This window comes from Limanda limanda, chromosome 20, assembly GCF_963576545.1.
Source record: "Limanda limanda chromosome 20, fLimLim1.1, whole genome shotgun sequence".
NCBI lineage: Eukaryota > Metazoa > Chordata > Actinopteri > Pleuronectiformes > Pleuronectidae > Limanda > Limanda limanda.
Window position 1 is genome coordinate 10,694,446 of NC_083655.1, and position 17,177 is coordinate 10,711,622.

Genomic DNA, 17,177 nt, shown 5'->3' on the forward strand with positions numbered 1-17,177 from the left:
GGCGGGGCTGTCCGTTCACATGCCTGATTGGACTGTGACGCTTCAGAGAGCTAAACACAAGCTCAGCGATATAATCTAAAAGTCAATATATTATATTATAAAATTAATGGCGTCGGATCACTATAGTGTGTTGTTGGACATATTGCCTTAAAACGTGCAGCGTCATCTTCTCGGTAAGTTGTTATTTTGTTTTACCTTTTAAAAAGTGGCGTTACAAGTTTAACATTACCGTAAAGTTGAAGGTAACTTCCGTTAATCGTACGTAAATTTTCTTATTTGACCATAAAATTGGTTTTAATGTACGTTTGTTGCGTAAAACGTTCACTTGTCCATGGTGGTACTGCGCTGGCTGAACCAATAGGGGGCGCACACGTGTCGTTTCAAAAGCCTCAGAATGAAGGAGCGTGTGGAGGTAAAGTTTTTCTCTGCAGGGTCTCAGGAGAGAAGAGAAAACACCTTCAGGTTGTAAAACCCAGACAGGGTGATGCTCAGCGAGGTTATACAACCATAACACATTGTGTTGATGGACTGGCTTTGATTCCAAGTCTGAGAGTTTAAAGCTATTTTGAGTCGAGTCAAGTGAAGTAAAAGTACTGTTTTACCCCTACTTTTTACTTGACCTCAATATTTGTAAATACACTCTCATCTTTACTTTTACTTTAACTAAACATTTTTGCACATGCCGCTTTTAATGCTGCACCATTCCTTTCTTTTTAAATGCAGTGTCTTTACCTGAATTATAGAACAATCATCACATGTTGGCACATCAGCTCACATCAGTAAAGGACCTGCAGAAGTCTGACCCTCCCCCAAACACCAAACATGGGCAAAGCCATGCACAAAGGCTGCTGCAGATGCACGCACGCACACACACACACACACACACACACACACACACACACACACACACACACACACACACACACACACACACACACACACACACACACACACACACACACACACACACACACACACACACACACACACACACACACACACACACACACACACACATATAAGAGTAGACTGGATCATTACCAGAAAAAAGCTGTGATGTTTTTTAGATTTCCAATTTAAATCAAGTAGATAGTAGAAGTAGAAATGACAAAATTGAGATTTTCTTCAATGAAAATGTCCTCTGATTTTTGCTAATTGTACTAGTGTAATCTCATAATTTACACGTTCCTAAAATCCTAATCGCAAATCCTATCTATTATATATTTAAAAAAAAAAGATTAAAACAAGATCACACATGAAAGGAATCAAAACCAGTAGGGTAGAATTACAATCTGCCACATGGCACGTTTTCTGATTATAAACATCTTTATTATAGATCTAAAATCCAAAGCAAAAAGAAGACGCACATGTGATAAAAAAAAAAATAAAAAAAAAATGTCTCTGATCTTCCAGTGACTTTGGTGAAAACAGCAGTGTTAAGTAAAACCCTGCAGGTTACATCACCTCGGAGTGTGATGAGTGCACCCGGCGCGCAGGTCCCAGTCCTATTGGGCCCGGCGCTGATGGGAGGACTGAATAAATAGCGAGGGAGACGCGGCTGAGGATGAGATGAGAGAGGAGCAGCAGAGGAAGAAGGAGGCTCAGATCCCAGCAGCTGCTTGTGTTGACTCTGTGGCTGCAGCCGGCGACCGGATCTCATCTCCTCCTCGATCCAAGTTTTAACCGCACTTCTCCGCAAACAGGTTGCAGGAGGTGAAGCTCTCTCTCTCTCTCCCTTCCTCGCTGCTCTTTCTTTTTCCCTTCCTTCCTTCCTCGGGGTTTGAGTTTGATCTCGACAAAAGATGATGATCATCATCGCGGAGTTCTTCGTGGTCATCCTCAAGGTGCTCTGGGCGTTCGTGACCGCCGGGGCCAAGTGGGTGGTGCGGCCCAAGGAGAAGAGCGTGGCCGGGCAGGTGTGCGTGATCACCGGCGCCGGCAGCGGCCTCGGGCGCCTCTTCGCCAAGGAGTTCGCCCGGAGACGAGCCATCCTGGTGCTGTGGGACATAAACAGCCAGAGCAACGAGGAGACGGCCGAGATGGTCCGGCAGATCTACCACGAGCTGGACGCTCCCAGCACCAAGGACGGTGAGTGGAGCTCAGATTGTGTCTTTACAGCGTGTTTGGATTTGCGCAGGTTTTCACGCACGGAGGTTTAAAAGTCTTGCACTGTATTCTGTTTTGTTCAATTGGTCTGCAAAAGTGTGCAACAGACCCTGAGCAATAAAATCACCCGTGTGTTAAAAAAAAATCCAATAACTTCTTCCATTGATCTGTCGATTTGCAAACAAAAACCCTCAGCCTCCACCCAGCTTTAATCCCATCCAGATAATGACATTTACCCATTTTTACTTAATGAATACAGGATGTTTTTTAAACTGTTAGACAAATATTACGTTTACAGAAGCAGGTCTGCAGGTTTGCTTTCTTCACCACTCCTCCTCCTGCTGTTGTTAAGCTTTTCATTACACACATTTATAGTCATCAGCAGTGGACAGTGCAAAGCTGGAGATTCCTTCTCTTCAGTGTGTTGATCTCATTCAGCTTGTCCAGTGTCACGTTCTGGCAAAACATCATCTCGACTTTAGCCATTAAGGGAGACATGAGAGGAGATCTGTCAAGTCGCTAAAAAACCCCTCAGCCTCCGCCCAGCTTTAATCCCATCCAGATTATGACATTTCCCAAAAGTAGAAGTTTCTCAAAACGCAGCATTACATCAGGTTCAAAGCCTGTGACATGTGAAACATCTGAAACGCACAAATAAGCAAAGTCAGAATCCAGAGGAAGGAGGAGAAAAGATTTGTATTTTGTGTAAATTTTCATTTGGGAATAAGGCTGGGATTAACATGAGCAGGAAAGAAGGGGGGATAACCGTGTGTGTGTGTGTGTGTGTCTTCCATTGATCTCATCCCTCTCTCCATCCCTGCAGGACCGGTCGGAGGTGTGGAGGAGGTCCCCCCCTTCCAGCCGCAGGTCTACACGTACGCCTGTGACGTGGGGAAGCGGGAGAGCGTGTACTCCACGGCCGAGAAGGTGCGCCGGGAGGTGGGCGAGGTGGACATGCTCATCAACAACGCCGGCGTGGTCTCCGGACACCACCTCCTGGAGTGCCCCGACGAGCTGATCGAACGCACCTTGGTGGTCAACTGCCACGCACACTTCTGGGTGAGTTGGAAACACTAGGAGTACAGATAAGAGGATGTTGGGGATGAACGTGTTGGCCGGGGATACCAGGTTCACTGGAATGTTTCCACCCTGTTCACAATCTCATCCCGGTGTGTGCCAAACAAATTCAGGAATCAGATCTGTGTGTGTGTGTTCCCCAAGTATTGAGGAAATATGACCATAAATAGTTGGCCGGTGTGTTCACGCTCCAGCTCGGCTCAGAGGAAAGTCATTTTGCCGTTGCTGCTCTTTGGCAGATCCAGATCACCGAGGATCCCCCCGGTATGTCAGCCCCTTCCGTCTCCTCTCTTTTTGCCGCACAAATCAAACTTCCGTGAATGAAGCAGAGAGAGTAGGGGGGTGGGTGGGTGGGTGGAGGGGTGGGTGGGTTCTCCTGTACGTGGTCTGGGTCTGTCTCTCCTCCACCGCTCACCACATTTCGTTGGCAGGGAGTGATTTGTTGTGTATCAGATTTTTGAAACTCTGGCTCCGTTCCCTCTGGCGCTGTCTTCCCCCCCCCCCCAGTGTGAATACTTATCTGAGAGGCCGTGAGGACTTGATGGAGTGAATGTGTGTTGCACTTGAGATAAGCGTACGCTGCAGTGTTGTACAACCAGGGCCAGGGGCTAGAGCAACCCATTGAGGAGGAGTGTGGAGACGGTGGTTGCCACAGCGTTTAGAAGTCAATTGAGGAGCAACGTCATCGGTGGGATTGAGAGTCGGTTGTTAGGCATTTAATCCCCCTCTCCTCCGAAGGAAGAAAAAAAACCCCCAGTAATGAGAATTGATTGTGTTGCTTGGCTGCGACACCTGTTGGAGTGGTTTTGGCACACATTGGGTTTACAGGTCTGCTGTGGAGTGAGTTTTTTCCGGATTTGGAATGTGTCCTCGGCCCATTTGCATCCCTCTGAATTGACCATTCCATCTTTGTCACAACACATTAAGCAACGCATCAAGTGGAGCGGGTGATGTTCGTTTTGAGACTCTGGCTCCCTGTGCATTCACCATGATACCATGAAACCACGGCGATTGTGAGGCTCACTAATTGAGCATGCAAATCTCTTGTGTGTGTCAGTCACTCAGGTTGTGTGTTTCTTCCCCTTTTTTTTTTTTTTTTTTTAATGGGCGCTCCATTCAGCCCCTGACGCGCCTCTCGGCCGGCCATCCCCACGTTTCTTTTACACCCAGGATTTGGAGTCAGGGTCCAGAGACTGGGTGGCAGATTTGGGATTTCTTAATAGAGGTCTGTGTTTGTGTTCGCCCATATTCTGTGGTGAGCGTGGTTTCTGTAGGAGCGAAGAGGGGGGGGGGGGTGAGGCAGATGAAAGAAGCACTTAATGAATGGCGACAGCCAGTATGGAGGATGTGGTTCATTAAAGACACAAGCTACATGAATAGAGCTTAGACTAACAGGGACCTGTCCACTTCCCTGTCTTACACAAACATGGGACACTCTCACACTGCATGCAGGTGGTGCTTTCACACAAACCTTTCCATTTTTTTTTTTTTTTTTACCGCAGGTTTTTATTGTTTAATTGTGGTTTATGAATCGACAAATAGCCTCAATGCAGGCCTTGAAGTGGAGTTTAAAAACTGTTTATTGGGTTTCGATGCTTTAAAGACTTTTAACTTAATGAATACAGGATGTTTTTTAAACTGTTAGACAAAGATTACGTTTACAGAAGCAGGTCTGCAAGTTTGCTTTCTTCACTCCTCCTGCTGTTGTTAAGCTTTTCATTACACACATTTATAGTAATCAGCAGTGGACAGTGCAAAGCTGGAGATTCCTTCTCTTCAGTGTGTTGATCTCATTCAGCTTGTCCAGTGTCACGTTCTGGCAAAACATCATCTCGACTTTAGCCATTAAGGGAGACGTCAGAGGAGATCTGTCGAGTCGCTAAAACCCCTCAGCCTCCGCCCAGCTTTAATCCCATCCAGATTATGACATTTCCCAAAAGTAGAAGTTTCTCAAACGAAGCATTACAGCAGGTTCAAAGCCTCTGACATGTGAAACATCTGAGATGCACAAATAAGCAAAGTCAGAATCCAGAGGAAGGAGGAGAAAAGAGTTGTGTTCTGTGTAAATTTTCATTTGGGAATAGGGCCGGGATTGACATGAGCAGGAAAGGGGGGGGGGGGGGGTAATCATGTGTGAGTGTGTGTGTGTGTGTGTGTGTCTCAGACCCCACACTTCTTCTGTCCTCCTTCCACAGGCCCCTCTGACTCCTCCCAATCTGATTTGGAGCAGTGGGTGCAGCTGCATTGGAGTCATGGAGGCCAGCTCTGCCACACACACACACACACACACACAGACACACACACACACACACACACACACACACACACACACACACACACACAGAGAGAACAATTATGATTCAGTCTCTCGCTCCCTTTAGGTTTTTATGAGACGGGTGGGGGGGGCAGCAGTCATAACATTGAATTTGTCTGACGCTCTGATTAGTCCAGCTGGCGATTTTCGATGGGTCTCAGTTTTGAGTCATGCGAGGATGTCATTTCCACCAGAGTTTGTTTTTTAGGGGGGGGGGGGGTTGAGAGGAAATCCTCCTCAGCATCTTGAGCTGGTTACCCAACAGGTGGCTGATGATGAACAATGAGCGTTGGCTCCTCCCACCTCTCTCTCTTGCGCGCGACGACACGAAAAGCGCAGCGCGGCGACGGTGACATGGCGGGAAAAAGAGCAACAGGAGAGAGAGAGAGAAGAGAGGAAGGAAGGAAGGAAGGCGAGAGGGTAATGCTAAGCTACCGCTGACCCACTTTATCTGACAATTGCTTTCTTGTCTGCGGATCAACTTGACAAGATGCCAGGCGACAGGAGCCAAGTTCCGAAGGACGCATTCCTGCTGGATCCAGAGAAAGGAGGCAGCCAGGCAGAAGGGTCCTACTTGACTGGTTTTATATGGGCCCCCCCCTCCTCAGGCCCAGCGCACCTGTACCCCCCCACCCGAGTGGAGCGAGCCATGACTTCTCCTGTATTGGGTCTCACCCCGAGCACATACCTGTTATACTGCAAGGGATGGGTCTGGTCTTATTCCTCATTTTTCCATTGGGGAAAATGCCCATTAGGATTTCACAGAGCCCATGATGTCTTATGGCAACACATTAACATATTTGGTTTCCTATCATCATTGGGTTGAGAAGAAACTCAAATCACCAAGTTTGAAAGACTAGAGTCAAAGAATGACTATTTATCGAAAATAGTTTATGAGCGATTTAATTCAATTCAAATTGGGATAGAATTCATTAAAGAGGGAAATTAAATCAAATCACATATTCAATTGTCTGGTAAAAAAACAAACTTTCTAAATTGAAGTTTAGCTCTAGGGCTCAGGTTAGGTTCTTGTGATATTGTACTCTTTATCACTATCAACTTTTATCAGATATGTTCATATCAATTATTCACAGAATAATTGAGTTCTTACAAAGCAACCGAAACCGGGCGAAAAGAATCACAAGCTCCTCAAGTAAAACATTCACAAGCCGGAGTCCTCGTGGCCAAGGTCTGGTGCCCGAGGACTTTAATCAGTGAAGCCTTTTTCAAAGAGACTCTTCTGTTAGGGGGTAAAAAAGTGAACGACACGACCAAATGACTAGAACCTGAAATGTTCAGAAACATCGAACATGAGTGATTTTCGTTTTTTGCGTCTATTTAGTTTTAATGGGTCATTACATTGGATCCTGGGACTTGTAGTGTTCGTCCCGTATTGACGCCACTTCCTCCCTCGACTATTGATATTGCATTCGAGGTAAATTCGATGCTTGTTTGAGGGGAGGGATGTAATCGACTGTAGTGGTGTCTCGCCCGACTATAGCATGGCCACCGCAACATGACCAATCTGCATCCATCATCCCTGACCACCACGAAACCCAACCCACTCAAATTCCACGATCTGTTGCAGGATCAGACGAGTCCATTTCTCTCTCTCCCTCCCTCGTTCTATCGCTCGGGGAGAAGTCAGCCCAATTAAATGGCCATCTGGTCCGACGCAAAGGCCAATATTTTGTTCATATTCCTGTTGGTCAGACGCTAGCACTAATACAGCCTGACACCCCAGCTGCAAGGAGGCTTTGTGTGGCTTAAATGCTCCTGGGGGCACACACACCAATTAGGGGGGGTGCAGCGGGCAGGGCACCCCCACATAGGGCCAAGGAGGCCCGGCTGTGTCAGCGGGTAATTTAGCGGAACAAGGGAGCGTTGAGACCCAATTACAGCGGCTCTTGATGTAAGACACGAGCCCCCCGGTCGCCTTCACACATTTTGTGTCCGAGAGGTCAGAGGAGGTCATACCCACATGCCAGAGCTGCCATGAGAAGCAGGACATGGTCGGAGAGAGAGAGAGAGACGGGACGGTCGGACACGTCGAGCCTCCGGGAATCAGCCTTCTCCTCCATCAGCTCCACTTATTTTCAGACCACTCAGCAAACTCGTCCGGTTGCGTCTAAGTGTTGGCGTCGGTCTCGGTGAGCGGCGCCAAATCGAGTTGTTCCCGTCGCTCTGAACGTTGCTGTGGGAGTGGGGAAGCTTTGGCTCAGAGAACAGGTACGGGCATATCTTAAGTTAATGCTTCATTTGCACGCAGCTCTCTCTCTCTCTCCCTCGTCCCGCTGCCCTTCTGGCTCGCCCAGGCCTCACTGCTCTCCCTCTCCTCGGGCCCCATATCATTTGAGGAGCTGAGTATTGAAGCAACTTCCAAATGTATGTTCAGGAAGAGAGCAGATGTTTGGAGCCGAGTCAGATCAGTTATACTGTACCTGGTTGTAGAATAGAACTCCAACGCGATGAAGTCATCCGCTTCCTCTGCGTGGATTTGACTTATTGCGTAAGAGGTTTTTTTATTTACCGCACCAAACCAGCAGAGCGACAGGGCTTGCACTGGAAGTCAGTCGGTCCGATGCAGTTAATCTCTGGCTGCAGGTTTAATGAGGCTGTTCCTCCCCTGCCTGTGGTTTCGTGGCTGTACTACCTGGTACCGGGCTCTCCCTCTCTGGCTCTCTGCCCCCCCCTCCAGCAAATGTTTACAAAGGAGGCTGAATCATTTCTCTGGCAGAGCGTCCACACTGTACCGACCACTGAAGCTGAAACACAAAATCACTGAAAACTCTCAGAAGGAATAGAAGCTGACCCCAATTCTCCAGTGTTCGAAGGAGTCCAATTTTTCACAACTGGGCAATGATTCATTCTCAATTTCTCCGTTTATTCTTTCAGCGTTGTAATTTAAAAGCTGCCCTCTGTGTTTTTCTAACCTCTGACATTAAGAGAGCGGTGCAGCCGGTGTGTGTTGGTCCTCACTATGGCAGCGCACATCTGACTTGAATAGCTCCGGCTCCGCTCCCAACAAAAGGCCTGCCGGTTGTTTGCAGACCTCCTAGTGGGAGAGTGATTGGTCAGTTCCTAGCATGGCCGTCACATGTCACACCTGCTGATTGGCTCCTGCTGTGTCCAGGGCAGCTCCAGAGTCAGCAGACAGGCCGACTTGAGGAATGGATCCACAGGTTAATCAGCTGCCACCGCTGTCGAGTGTCTTTTCTCCGCATCTCCCTCCCCGGTGTTGCTCTTCTCACCAGCTCGCCAGCTCCCATTGGCCGGGCGGGTGGAAGCACTCTGGCTCTCACGTGGCGCTCCGGTTGAAACCCTTTTCATCTCGGGCCCCCGTCTGGCCACAGATTGTTCGGCTGACTGCTGCTCGGGGCAGACGATCGGCTGAATTGTATTGTTGGAAGTGCTGAGTGAACGGAGGCCTATGATTGGTGTTGTCACCGGCTCTTTAGAGCCCGGCCCGGCGACGGGCACCAGATCTGTGTGGGAAAAGAACAGATTGTACCGCAGCGCACACACCACACCCCCGATCAGTGGCTACCTGTACAGGGGAAAACCCTCATCCCCCTCTTCCTTCTCTTATTCACACCTGCCACAAAGAGGAAAAACCTGTGTCGTCTTTAAGCGATTAAATGCTTCACCTCCAGCGCTCAGTTTTTTTTCTGGTGTCTGTTATGAATTCTCATTCAAACGCCTCTCTCTGAATCACCATGGAGAAGAGGCCAAAACGGAGAAGGAGAACAAGAGGGAGGCCGAGACGATCAAAGGGCTTTGGCACAGACAAACTGCACAAGTGAACTAACCTTCCTCTTTTTTTCCCTCTGCCCTTCTGTCTCTTCTGTCCTTCCCCCAGACCACCAAGGCGTTTCTCCCCAAGATGCTGGAGCTGAATCATGGTCATATTGTGACGGTTGCCAGCTCTCTGGGTTTATTCAGCACAGCTGGAGTGGAGGTTAGTATCATACACAACAACACATACACATCCCATCGTTCCCACCATCCAAAAACAGTGCTTTTTTTCTCCAAAAGCGTCGGCATGCCAGCTTGCACACTGAGCCGGGGGGAGGTTAGGCCCCTTTTCTCTGGTTGTCCCTCCACCCGTTAAATTAAGGGACACAGATGAGCATTGGGGAGCCTCTTATAGTTTCCTCTATCTGCAGCAGTGGGGGTGTGGGGCCCCTAATGGGCTCTGGCCCCGGGGCCAGAACGAGCTGACAGCTCCCCGAGGGACAGAGACATCTTCATCACTGCTTTGTGAGCCACTTGATGCTCGCTCAGTATTCAGCTCACAGCAGCTGTCATCGGATAAACGTTTGCTTTTCCTTCCTATAGTTTTTTTTTTACAAATCTTTTATTATCCCTCTTCCCCACCACAGATTATTTTAATGCATATTACTGGGCTCATTTATCTCTATAACCACAGAGCGAGTAAACGGGTAGCTCTCCTAGAACGGTTCACTTCAGAGAAAGTTCCAGACGATCTGCAGAGACAACTAATCCCTCGCCCTTTTGTTTTTATAGCTGCACATGTGCTGTTTTGTAAAAACATTCATCCATAATGATTAAGTCCCCTTCAAAGGGAATGAAGTGTAGTCACTTTTTGTTAAGCGATTATGCCTCGCAGAGATTTCCTTGAATGGTTTCAGATGAGCACATTAATTTCCAGGGAACCAAAGCCCTCACTTGTCATGTGGGCACAGTTCATCTCTTTATCCTCCCCGTGTTTATTGACGTGCATCTGTGTTTGCTCAGCCCTTCTCTTTTTTTTTAAAAGATTATTTCCACAACTAACCACATCAAACCCTTCCGAGCAAGCTGAGCAGTCTCCTGATGCACAGGAGAAGAATGCTAATGAAACAGTAGAGCATCGGACAGGCTCGCTCCGGGTTTTTTTTGTGGCCGTGTCATTAACGGCAAGGAGAGACCTCTGTGCCCACGGGCCATGTGCGCTAATGTTCTCTGTGGTTCCTGGGCGCAGGCTGGGGCAGAGCTTTACAGGATTAACCTGTTCTCTCTCTCTCTCTCTCTCTCGCTCGCCATCCTCCCTCAGGATTACTGCGCCAGCAAGTTCGGTGCCATCGGGTTCCACGAGTCGCTGAGCCACGAGCTGAAGGCCTCGGAGAAGGACGGCATCAAGATGACGCTGGTGTGCCCGTACCTGGTCGACACCGGGATGTTCAAGGGCTGCAGGATAAGGTGGGTTTTTCCTTTTCACCGCTGCCCTGGTGTCATTGTCTCTTTCCTTGCACCTGGTCGGAGTTTGTCATCTGTAATTTTCACCACATGAAAATGCCTCACAAACACCTTTTGAACTTCAAAGCAGCAGCTGACGGGTTTTTAGTTTTTGTGACACGCACACACACACACACGCACACACACACACACACGTACAGTATTATAAACTCCTCCGGTCGGCGATCTGCTCAGACAAAGAGAGCGACTTTCCCATGAGAGGAGAACCTCCCCAACAGGTGCACCTGCCCCCCCTCCCCCCACCCCCACCCCACCCCTCCCCGGCTTCTCTAATAGCCTTCACTTTGTTTGACGGCCGCAGTCAGCGGGCGGCTGTACTGTCCCAGCGCTCGGAGCAATTACTGTTACTGTTCACATCCTGTTTCACCATTATCACCTTTCTCATAATTGGCTAAAGCTTGATGCAATTGTCACTCTTTAAAAAGTGAATTCCAAAGTGATAACCAGAACAGCGTGTATCCCTCGGCCACAGTCCCCCTAATGAAACCACATTTAAATTCACTAGATCCAGATTTTTAATAGGATCTGCTCCAAATTGCACATATAAATATCAGTCCCCTAAACAAGATGTATGTATTATTTACATTTTCCTCCAAGTTGTATTCTAATCTGTCCTGTAGTTTGTCCACCCTTGGTCTTCCTCTCAACCTACAAATCAGAAACCTATTATAATAAAAGAAAATATAAGAATTGGATCTTTCTCCCCTCTCAGGAAGGAGATTGAACCTTTCCTCCCTCCCCTGAAGCCAGAGTTCTGCGTGAAGCAGGTCATGAGGGCCATCCTCACCGACCAGCACATGATCTGCACACCTCGCATCGTCTATATGGTGAACTTCATGAAAAGGTGAGCAGCCTGCGACAGTCTGACGTCCCCTCTTTACCTCCTCCTGTTTGCTCCCTCAGTACATAGCATGTTTTTCAACCCGTGTCACTAATCTGACCTCTGCCCTTTCCTCGCAGCATCCTGCCCTTCGAGGCCATTGTGTGCATGTACCGGTTCCTCGGCGCCGACAAGTGCATGTACCCCTTCCTAGCTCAGAGAAAGGAGGCCATGAACAACAACGAGGCGAAGAATGGAATCTAGGGGGCGCTGTTTGCAAAAACGAACAGGGGCACCTGCACGTGCAGGCATGAGGAAACAACCACTGAGGATGAAAATGGGGGAAGGAAGAAGAAACAGACTGAATCTAGAACTGGTGCGCTTGCATTGAGCAAATGCAAAGGTTTACCACATTGTTCCTCTGGAGCAAAGAAAGCTGTGTACTACACAAAGGATTTATTTGACTTTGTTCTGTCTTTTTTTTTTTTTTGTATTAAGTTTGTTTAAAGAAACCAACATCTATATACTATGTCACTAGTTTTGAAATCATACAGAAAAGATATCCAATAATGAACTATTTACATAATGTAGTCACCAGCCTTTTTCTAGTGTCATTGTGGAAATATACAGTATGTTACTGTACAAACAGTAAGAATCTTTAGTTTTTTCACTTTTATTTTATTTTTGTAGACATGCACTGTAATTCCAGTTGTTTTCTTTCAATGCAGCAAGTCAAACTACCCCCCCCCCCCACACACACACACACACACACACACACACACAGAGGCTCTTTCTCCCCTCAGTCAGGAAACCAGTTCACAGCTGATTATAGCCAGTGCCATTTAAAAAAAATTAAGAAAAATAATTATTTCACAATTAAACTTTACCATATTTTTGTTTTTGTTCCTTAAGTTACCGACACGTAGCATATGTTAAAAATGAAGTCATTCCAAATGGGACATTAAATGGCCAGACTGTGGCTGAGTGAAGCTTCACAGGAGACCCCCCCCCCCCCCCCCGTGGCTCTGCCAGAGGTCCGTGTTATTTCAGGTCTTCAACGACCAACCTCTCCAGTAGAAAGTGGACGAGGGAGTTGATGTCGAGCCAGCATGTCTGACGCATTCAGAATGTACCACTTTGGGAGAACCCGAGAGGAAATAAATTCTCTTCTCATTCGTCTTGATTTTTCCAGATCTGTGGTTGTTTATATTGTAAATTTATGTTACCGATATTATTTGAGTAAGAAAATAACCCGACGAAGGCTGTAACTCCGCTGTCCCCATACTGATGTGTGGTTGAGGGAAATATATTAAAAGACACTAGCTTTCTATTATCCTTTCCAAAGTAACACTTTAACACTCCTGTCCATCGTCCAGCTTGTACAGTTAAAGTGAAATGTAAATGTTTAAATGTTGTGAATACCCCAAGTTCCCCCCCCCCCGAAATGCCTGTCTCCACCATATTTGATTTATAAATATTTTATATACCTTTTGTTTGGGACGACGAGAGTTTTTGAATTTCAACGACATTCCAATGGGCGTCATTCCTTCAGTCACGGGGATGAGCCTAAATTCTCTACCTCTTCATTTTACTTTTGACAGTATGACATATGCCTCTCTTTTTTTTTGTAATCTTCTGAAGTCTGCTCCATAGCAGAGCAAATGTGGTTCCAATGTTTAGTGTCTCTACCTAACTTAAATTAATAAAGTGATTTAGATTATTACCTGGTGTGTCGTTACTACCTGTGAAACAGCAGGAGAGAACTCGACTGTTTTTTACGCCTCCGTTGTTTTCCATGAGATGGAGATGAATTAGAATTTAAGGCGTTTCACAGAAATGAGTCACTTAGCAGAAACCCCCCCCAGCTTTCATTTTGAAGATGTCCTTCTTTTAGATGAGTATCGGTCTCACTGTCCTCCCACACCCGAGTCAGAGCACTGTAGAGACTTTCCCTTTTGTGAGTAAACATCGAACCGTGTGCACACACTCGCAGACATGTGACCTCTGCAGAGGAAAGAGTTGCAGAGACGACGATAGAGTCATGCACCCTCACAGAAAGTCAGAAGACACAAGATGTCACAAGTCATGATCTGGGTTATAGGTCAGCTTTGGGTCATGGGTTCTAATTTATTTATTCAGAGTAAGAACTCAAACATGCTCAGCTCAAGATAAATTAACCAAATTGAATGTTCCACCTGAGTAAAAGTTAATCAGTTTTTTTAATATGTTTTATTAAAAGTTAAAATGTTCAATGATTAAAAGTAAAAGTACTTGAATTAGTCTATTCCCCAATACATCATTATGGTGAAGATTTAGCTTCTGCCGAATCCATTTCAGCTGGATGGAGGCGGGGTCTACTGTTACCTGCCCGCTCTGATTGGGTCAATGGACTCATTCCACCATCATTACTTCTAAATGCACAAAAATAGAATGGTACTCAGTAAGTGTATCTCCGCCAAGGTCTCATGGATCTTTATTTGGATCGACACCAAAGTGCACACACTCATAAATATCAGTCCCCTGAACAGGAAATGAAATAAAGATTCGTGAATCTTCTGTGACAGCTCAGTGGAAATGTTAAAAAATCTCACAATATTAAAGAAAGTGAAAAAAAAAGATCTTGAGTCAATGTGTTGTTTCCCGACTCATACCACATACTGGTTTCCTGGTAATCCCCTCTGTAGTGTGTGCATAATCCTGCCAAGGTGGAGGTAACAAATGTGAGGATTCCTACAGTTCATACAGGAGCTGATCTATCCACAGGAAAGCAAGAGAGAAAAAAGGAAAGCAAGGTTTCCTAATTGGCGTCAGCATTAAGATGTCATGAGCTCTATTTGGACTCACATGCTCCCACTGCTGAGTTGTTTGTGCTTTGTGCCTCTGGGGCCACGTCCAATCTGTCAGACGATGTTTCAGTGACCTGAGGTCCTGCCTGAAAGTCTCATATTCAACAAACACACGGTTGTTGTTGAGACGAGTAAAGAGTTGATTTAAAGTTGAATGAAAAGACTCAGTTCTCTGAGGAGCATGTCATCCGTCTTATTAAAACATTTGTGTATGTGGAGTCATCAACGATTCCCTCTGGATGTTTGAGACAAATGAAAATATTGTGCTCGTACAAATATGTTTTTTCCTTAAATCTTTCACAAAAGTTGCACTATGTTAACTGATTTCAGAAGTTTATCTTCCAGCAAAAGATGTTTCCTAATACAACAACCCCCTTGATTAAATAAAGATTTGTCTAATAAAACATTGATGAAAAATATTAGAAAAATTGAACTCCGTACAGACATCATTTGGAGCGAGAAGGTCGGACATCCGAGGGAAGTTACGATGAGAAAAATAAATGTTTAAATTCTAATATTATTCAGTTTCATACCAATAAAAGACGATTTATCTCTTCCCCAGACACATCTTCCTGTTTGTGTTCCGATGCTGAATAGATTAACGAATCTAATCCATAAAAACACACACACACAATTAGCGGTGTCTGGTTTTTCCCCCTGCAGAACATTTGAGGAATGCTAAGATCATGAGCCTCCAGCCTGAAGGTTTGATTTCTGTGTATCTCAGTTGGGGAGTCGGGCAAACAGCCGAGTCTCCAAACACTGTGAGTCCTGTCTCAGACCTTCCACCCATTCTCCACAGACAGTTACCAGCATAAGACTTGACATCAAGCGTGAGAACGGTATCTTTAAACCTCTGCCCCATGATGGTAAATGAATGTTACTTTAAACTATGTTTGGAGTCGGTCCAGTAGATCGTCTCTTCCGGTAGCCGTGTCACGAACAGTGGCTACAATGTAATCGAATGGGGCAACTGCAACAGTTTCAGATTGTGACGAGCGTCTCTACTTGTTTGGGACGGATGAGGAGATCCTACAGCACTAACAAGGAGAAAGAGAGAGACGCAACAATCAGAGAACCAAGAATTTTATTGACGAAAAAATAAAAGCAGACAGAGGCAGGAGGTAATGTATTATTTCCACTGATGTGATCACGACTCTCTACGTTGGCGTCTTCACGTGTTGGCACCACTTTTTCATCCTGAGGTACTTGTCTCCTGCTTGTTTTTCAGTTTTGAAATGTTAAAAATGTCCGTAACACACTAGCAGTGAATCCTGGTGCTTCTCACACGGGCTCAGTGAGACAGTATTTGGAGTTTTGAAGGGGGGGCTGGCAGGAGAAACTCCGGAGAAAGTCCAGAGCCTCTCACTGGGACGTTTGATTCTCACACGCAGCCCCTCCAGAGAATGCCAGGAGATTATTTCCCTTTAATACCGAGAAACTGAGATTTATATAAGAGCATGAACAGATTAGAAGCCGTCAGGAGCTGGTGAAGCTCTGACCACAGAAAACACACTCATCCGACAGTGAACATGACCATTAGTTAACAGCATTGGGAAATTATTCCCAAGAACAAAGTTGATTTCTTATCTGTTGAATGTTGGAACTGAACTTTACTGATCTAATTTTTTGTGTCTGTGGAAAAAATGCTCAAGCTGCTGGATGTAACACAGAGGAACATGGAACAGGGAGTTAAAGGGATCCTCCACACGCGCATCGGGGGGGCAGCAGACACTCATCTCTCCACAGAACAAAGCCATGACAGCGGCGGTGGATCCTCCCGTCCTCCAGACGCCTGCTCCACCGAGATGTCAGAGCTCCAGCCCCTCGGTACGCACAGCTCCTCTGCCTCCATGACTAATCAGGGCTGGATAAAGTTGCTCAGTGGGAGATTAGTTCTAATATGAGGGAGAGCTGTACTGACAGTCTGGATCCCTGTGTGTACAGAAGCAATCAGCACCGACTGCAGCCTCTTGCAGCTTCTGTTGGATCTCCACAGAGCTGGAACAACACTGCTGTTCAACAGGCCTCGGTGCGGCTCTGCTAAAGAACACCAAACACATCCTGTCCACTGGTCAGAGAAAGAGAACTATCAGGGTTTTTGGCTCGCGTCGATGCTCGGACATTGATCAGTATCTATCGGATTCCTCTCACTCCTTTCTCCTCCTGTTAGCACGGCGCTAATTCAGAGGACTTCAAGGGTTCAAGGGTTGATGGGACATAATTCAGACGGAAAAATCGATGACTCCAGCATTTGCTTTTGCTTTGCACCGACGAGCACAGCCCCCAATTGATTTTTTGTTCTATTTTGGGGATGTAAGGTTCAATTCCCATATTGGCTGGTCAGAGCGCGGGCGATTCATCTTGGGCGTGACGTGGCCTCTAGCTGGTCCTCACGCTACCTGAACAGGCTTCTGGAATAGAGATCTCCCCGCTAATGCGTGTGAACGGCCTTGGCGCTCCTCCTCGTCTTCCTCCGCGGCGGGCCGAGCAGATGTAGCTGCCAGCTGAGGCCATTAGTCAGCGGAGCCGAGTTAGAGCGCCCGCTCGCTCATTCATCTCGCTAATGGGAGAGGGAGCCGGGCTGGGTTCGGTGATGCAGAGGCCGGAGCAGGGCACAGGTAGTGGAGGAAGGAACAGAGGAAAGGTGATGGAGTGATGCAACAGAAGAATGTCAGATATAAGGAACGTGGACGCACACACACACACCACACACACACACACACACACACACACACACACACACACACACACA

At 46.7% G+C, this 17,177-nt stretch overlaps 1 protein-coding gene across 2 annotated transcripts; it reads left to right on the top strand.

Annotated features, from left to right (window-relative positions):
• The first annotated feature begins 38 nt into the window (after window positions 1–38).
• On the top strand, window positions 39–12,320 carry rdh10a (retinol dehydrogenase 10a). 2 transcript variants are annotated; one of them, XM_061093637.1, is made up of 7 exons: window positions 39–173; window positions 1,704–2,088; window positions 2,930–3,165; window positions 9,357–9,455; window positions 10,554–10,699; window positions 11,469–11,600; window positions 11,717–12,320. In XM_061093637.1, exons 2-7 carry the CDS (start codon window positions 1,803–1,805, stop codon window positions 11,838–11,840), a joined length of 1,023 nt encoding a protein of 340 aa, XP_060949620.1. In that variant the 5' UTR covers window positions 39–173; window positions 1,704–1,802; the 3' UTR covers window positions 11,841–12,320. The 2 variants fall into 2 exon arrangements, with proteins under 2 accessions (XP_060949620.1, XP_060949621.1); XM_061093638.1 differs by lacking the exon at window positions 39–173 and having other exon boundaries at window positions 1,263–2,088.
• The last annotated feature ends 4,857 nt before the right edge of the window (window positions 12,321–17,177 follow it).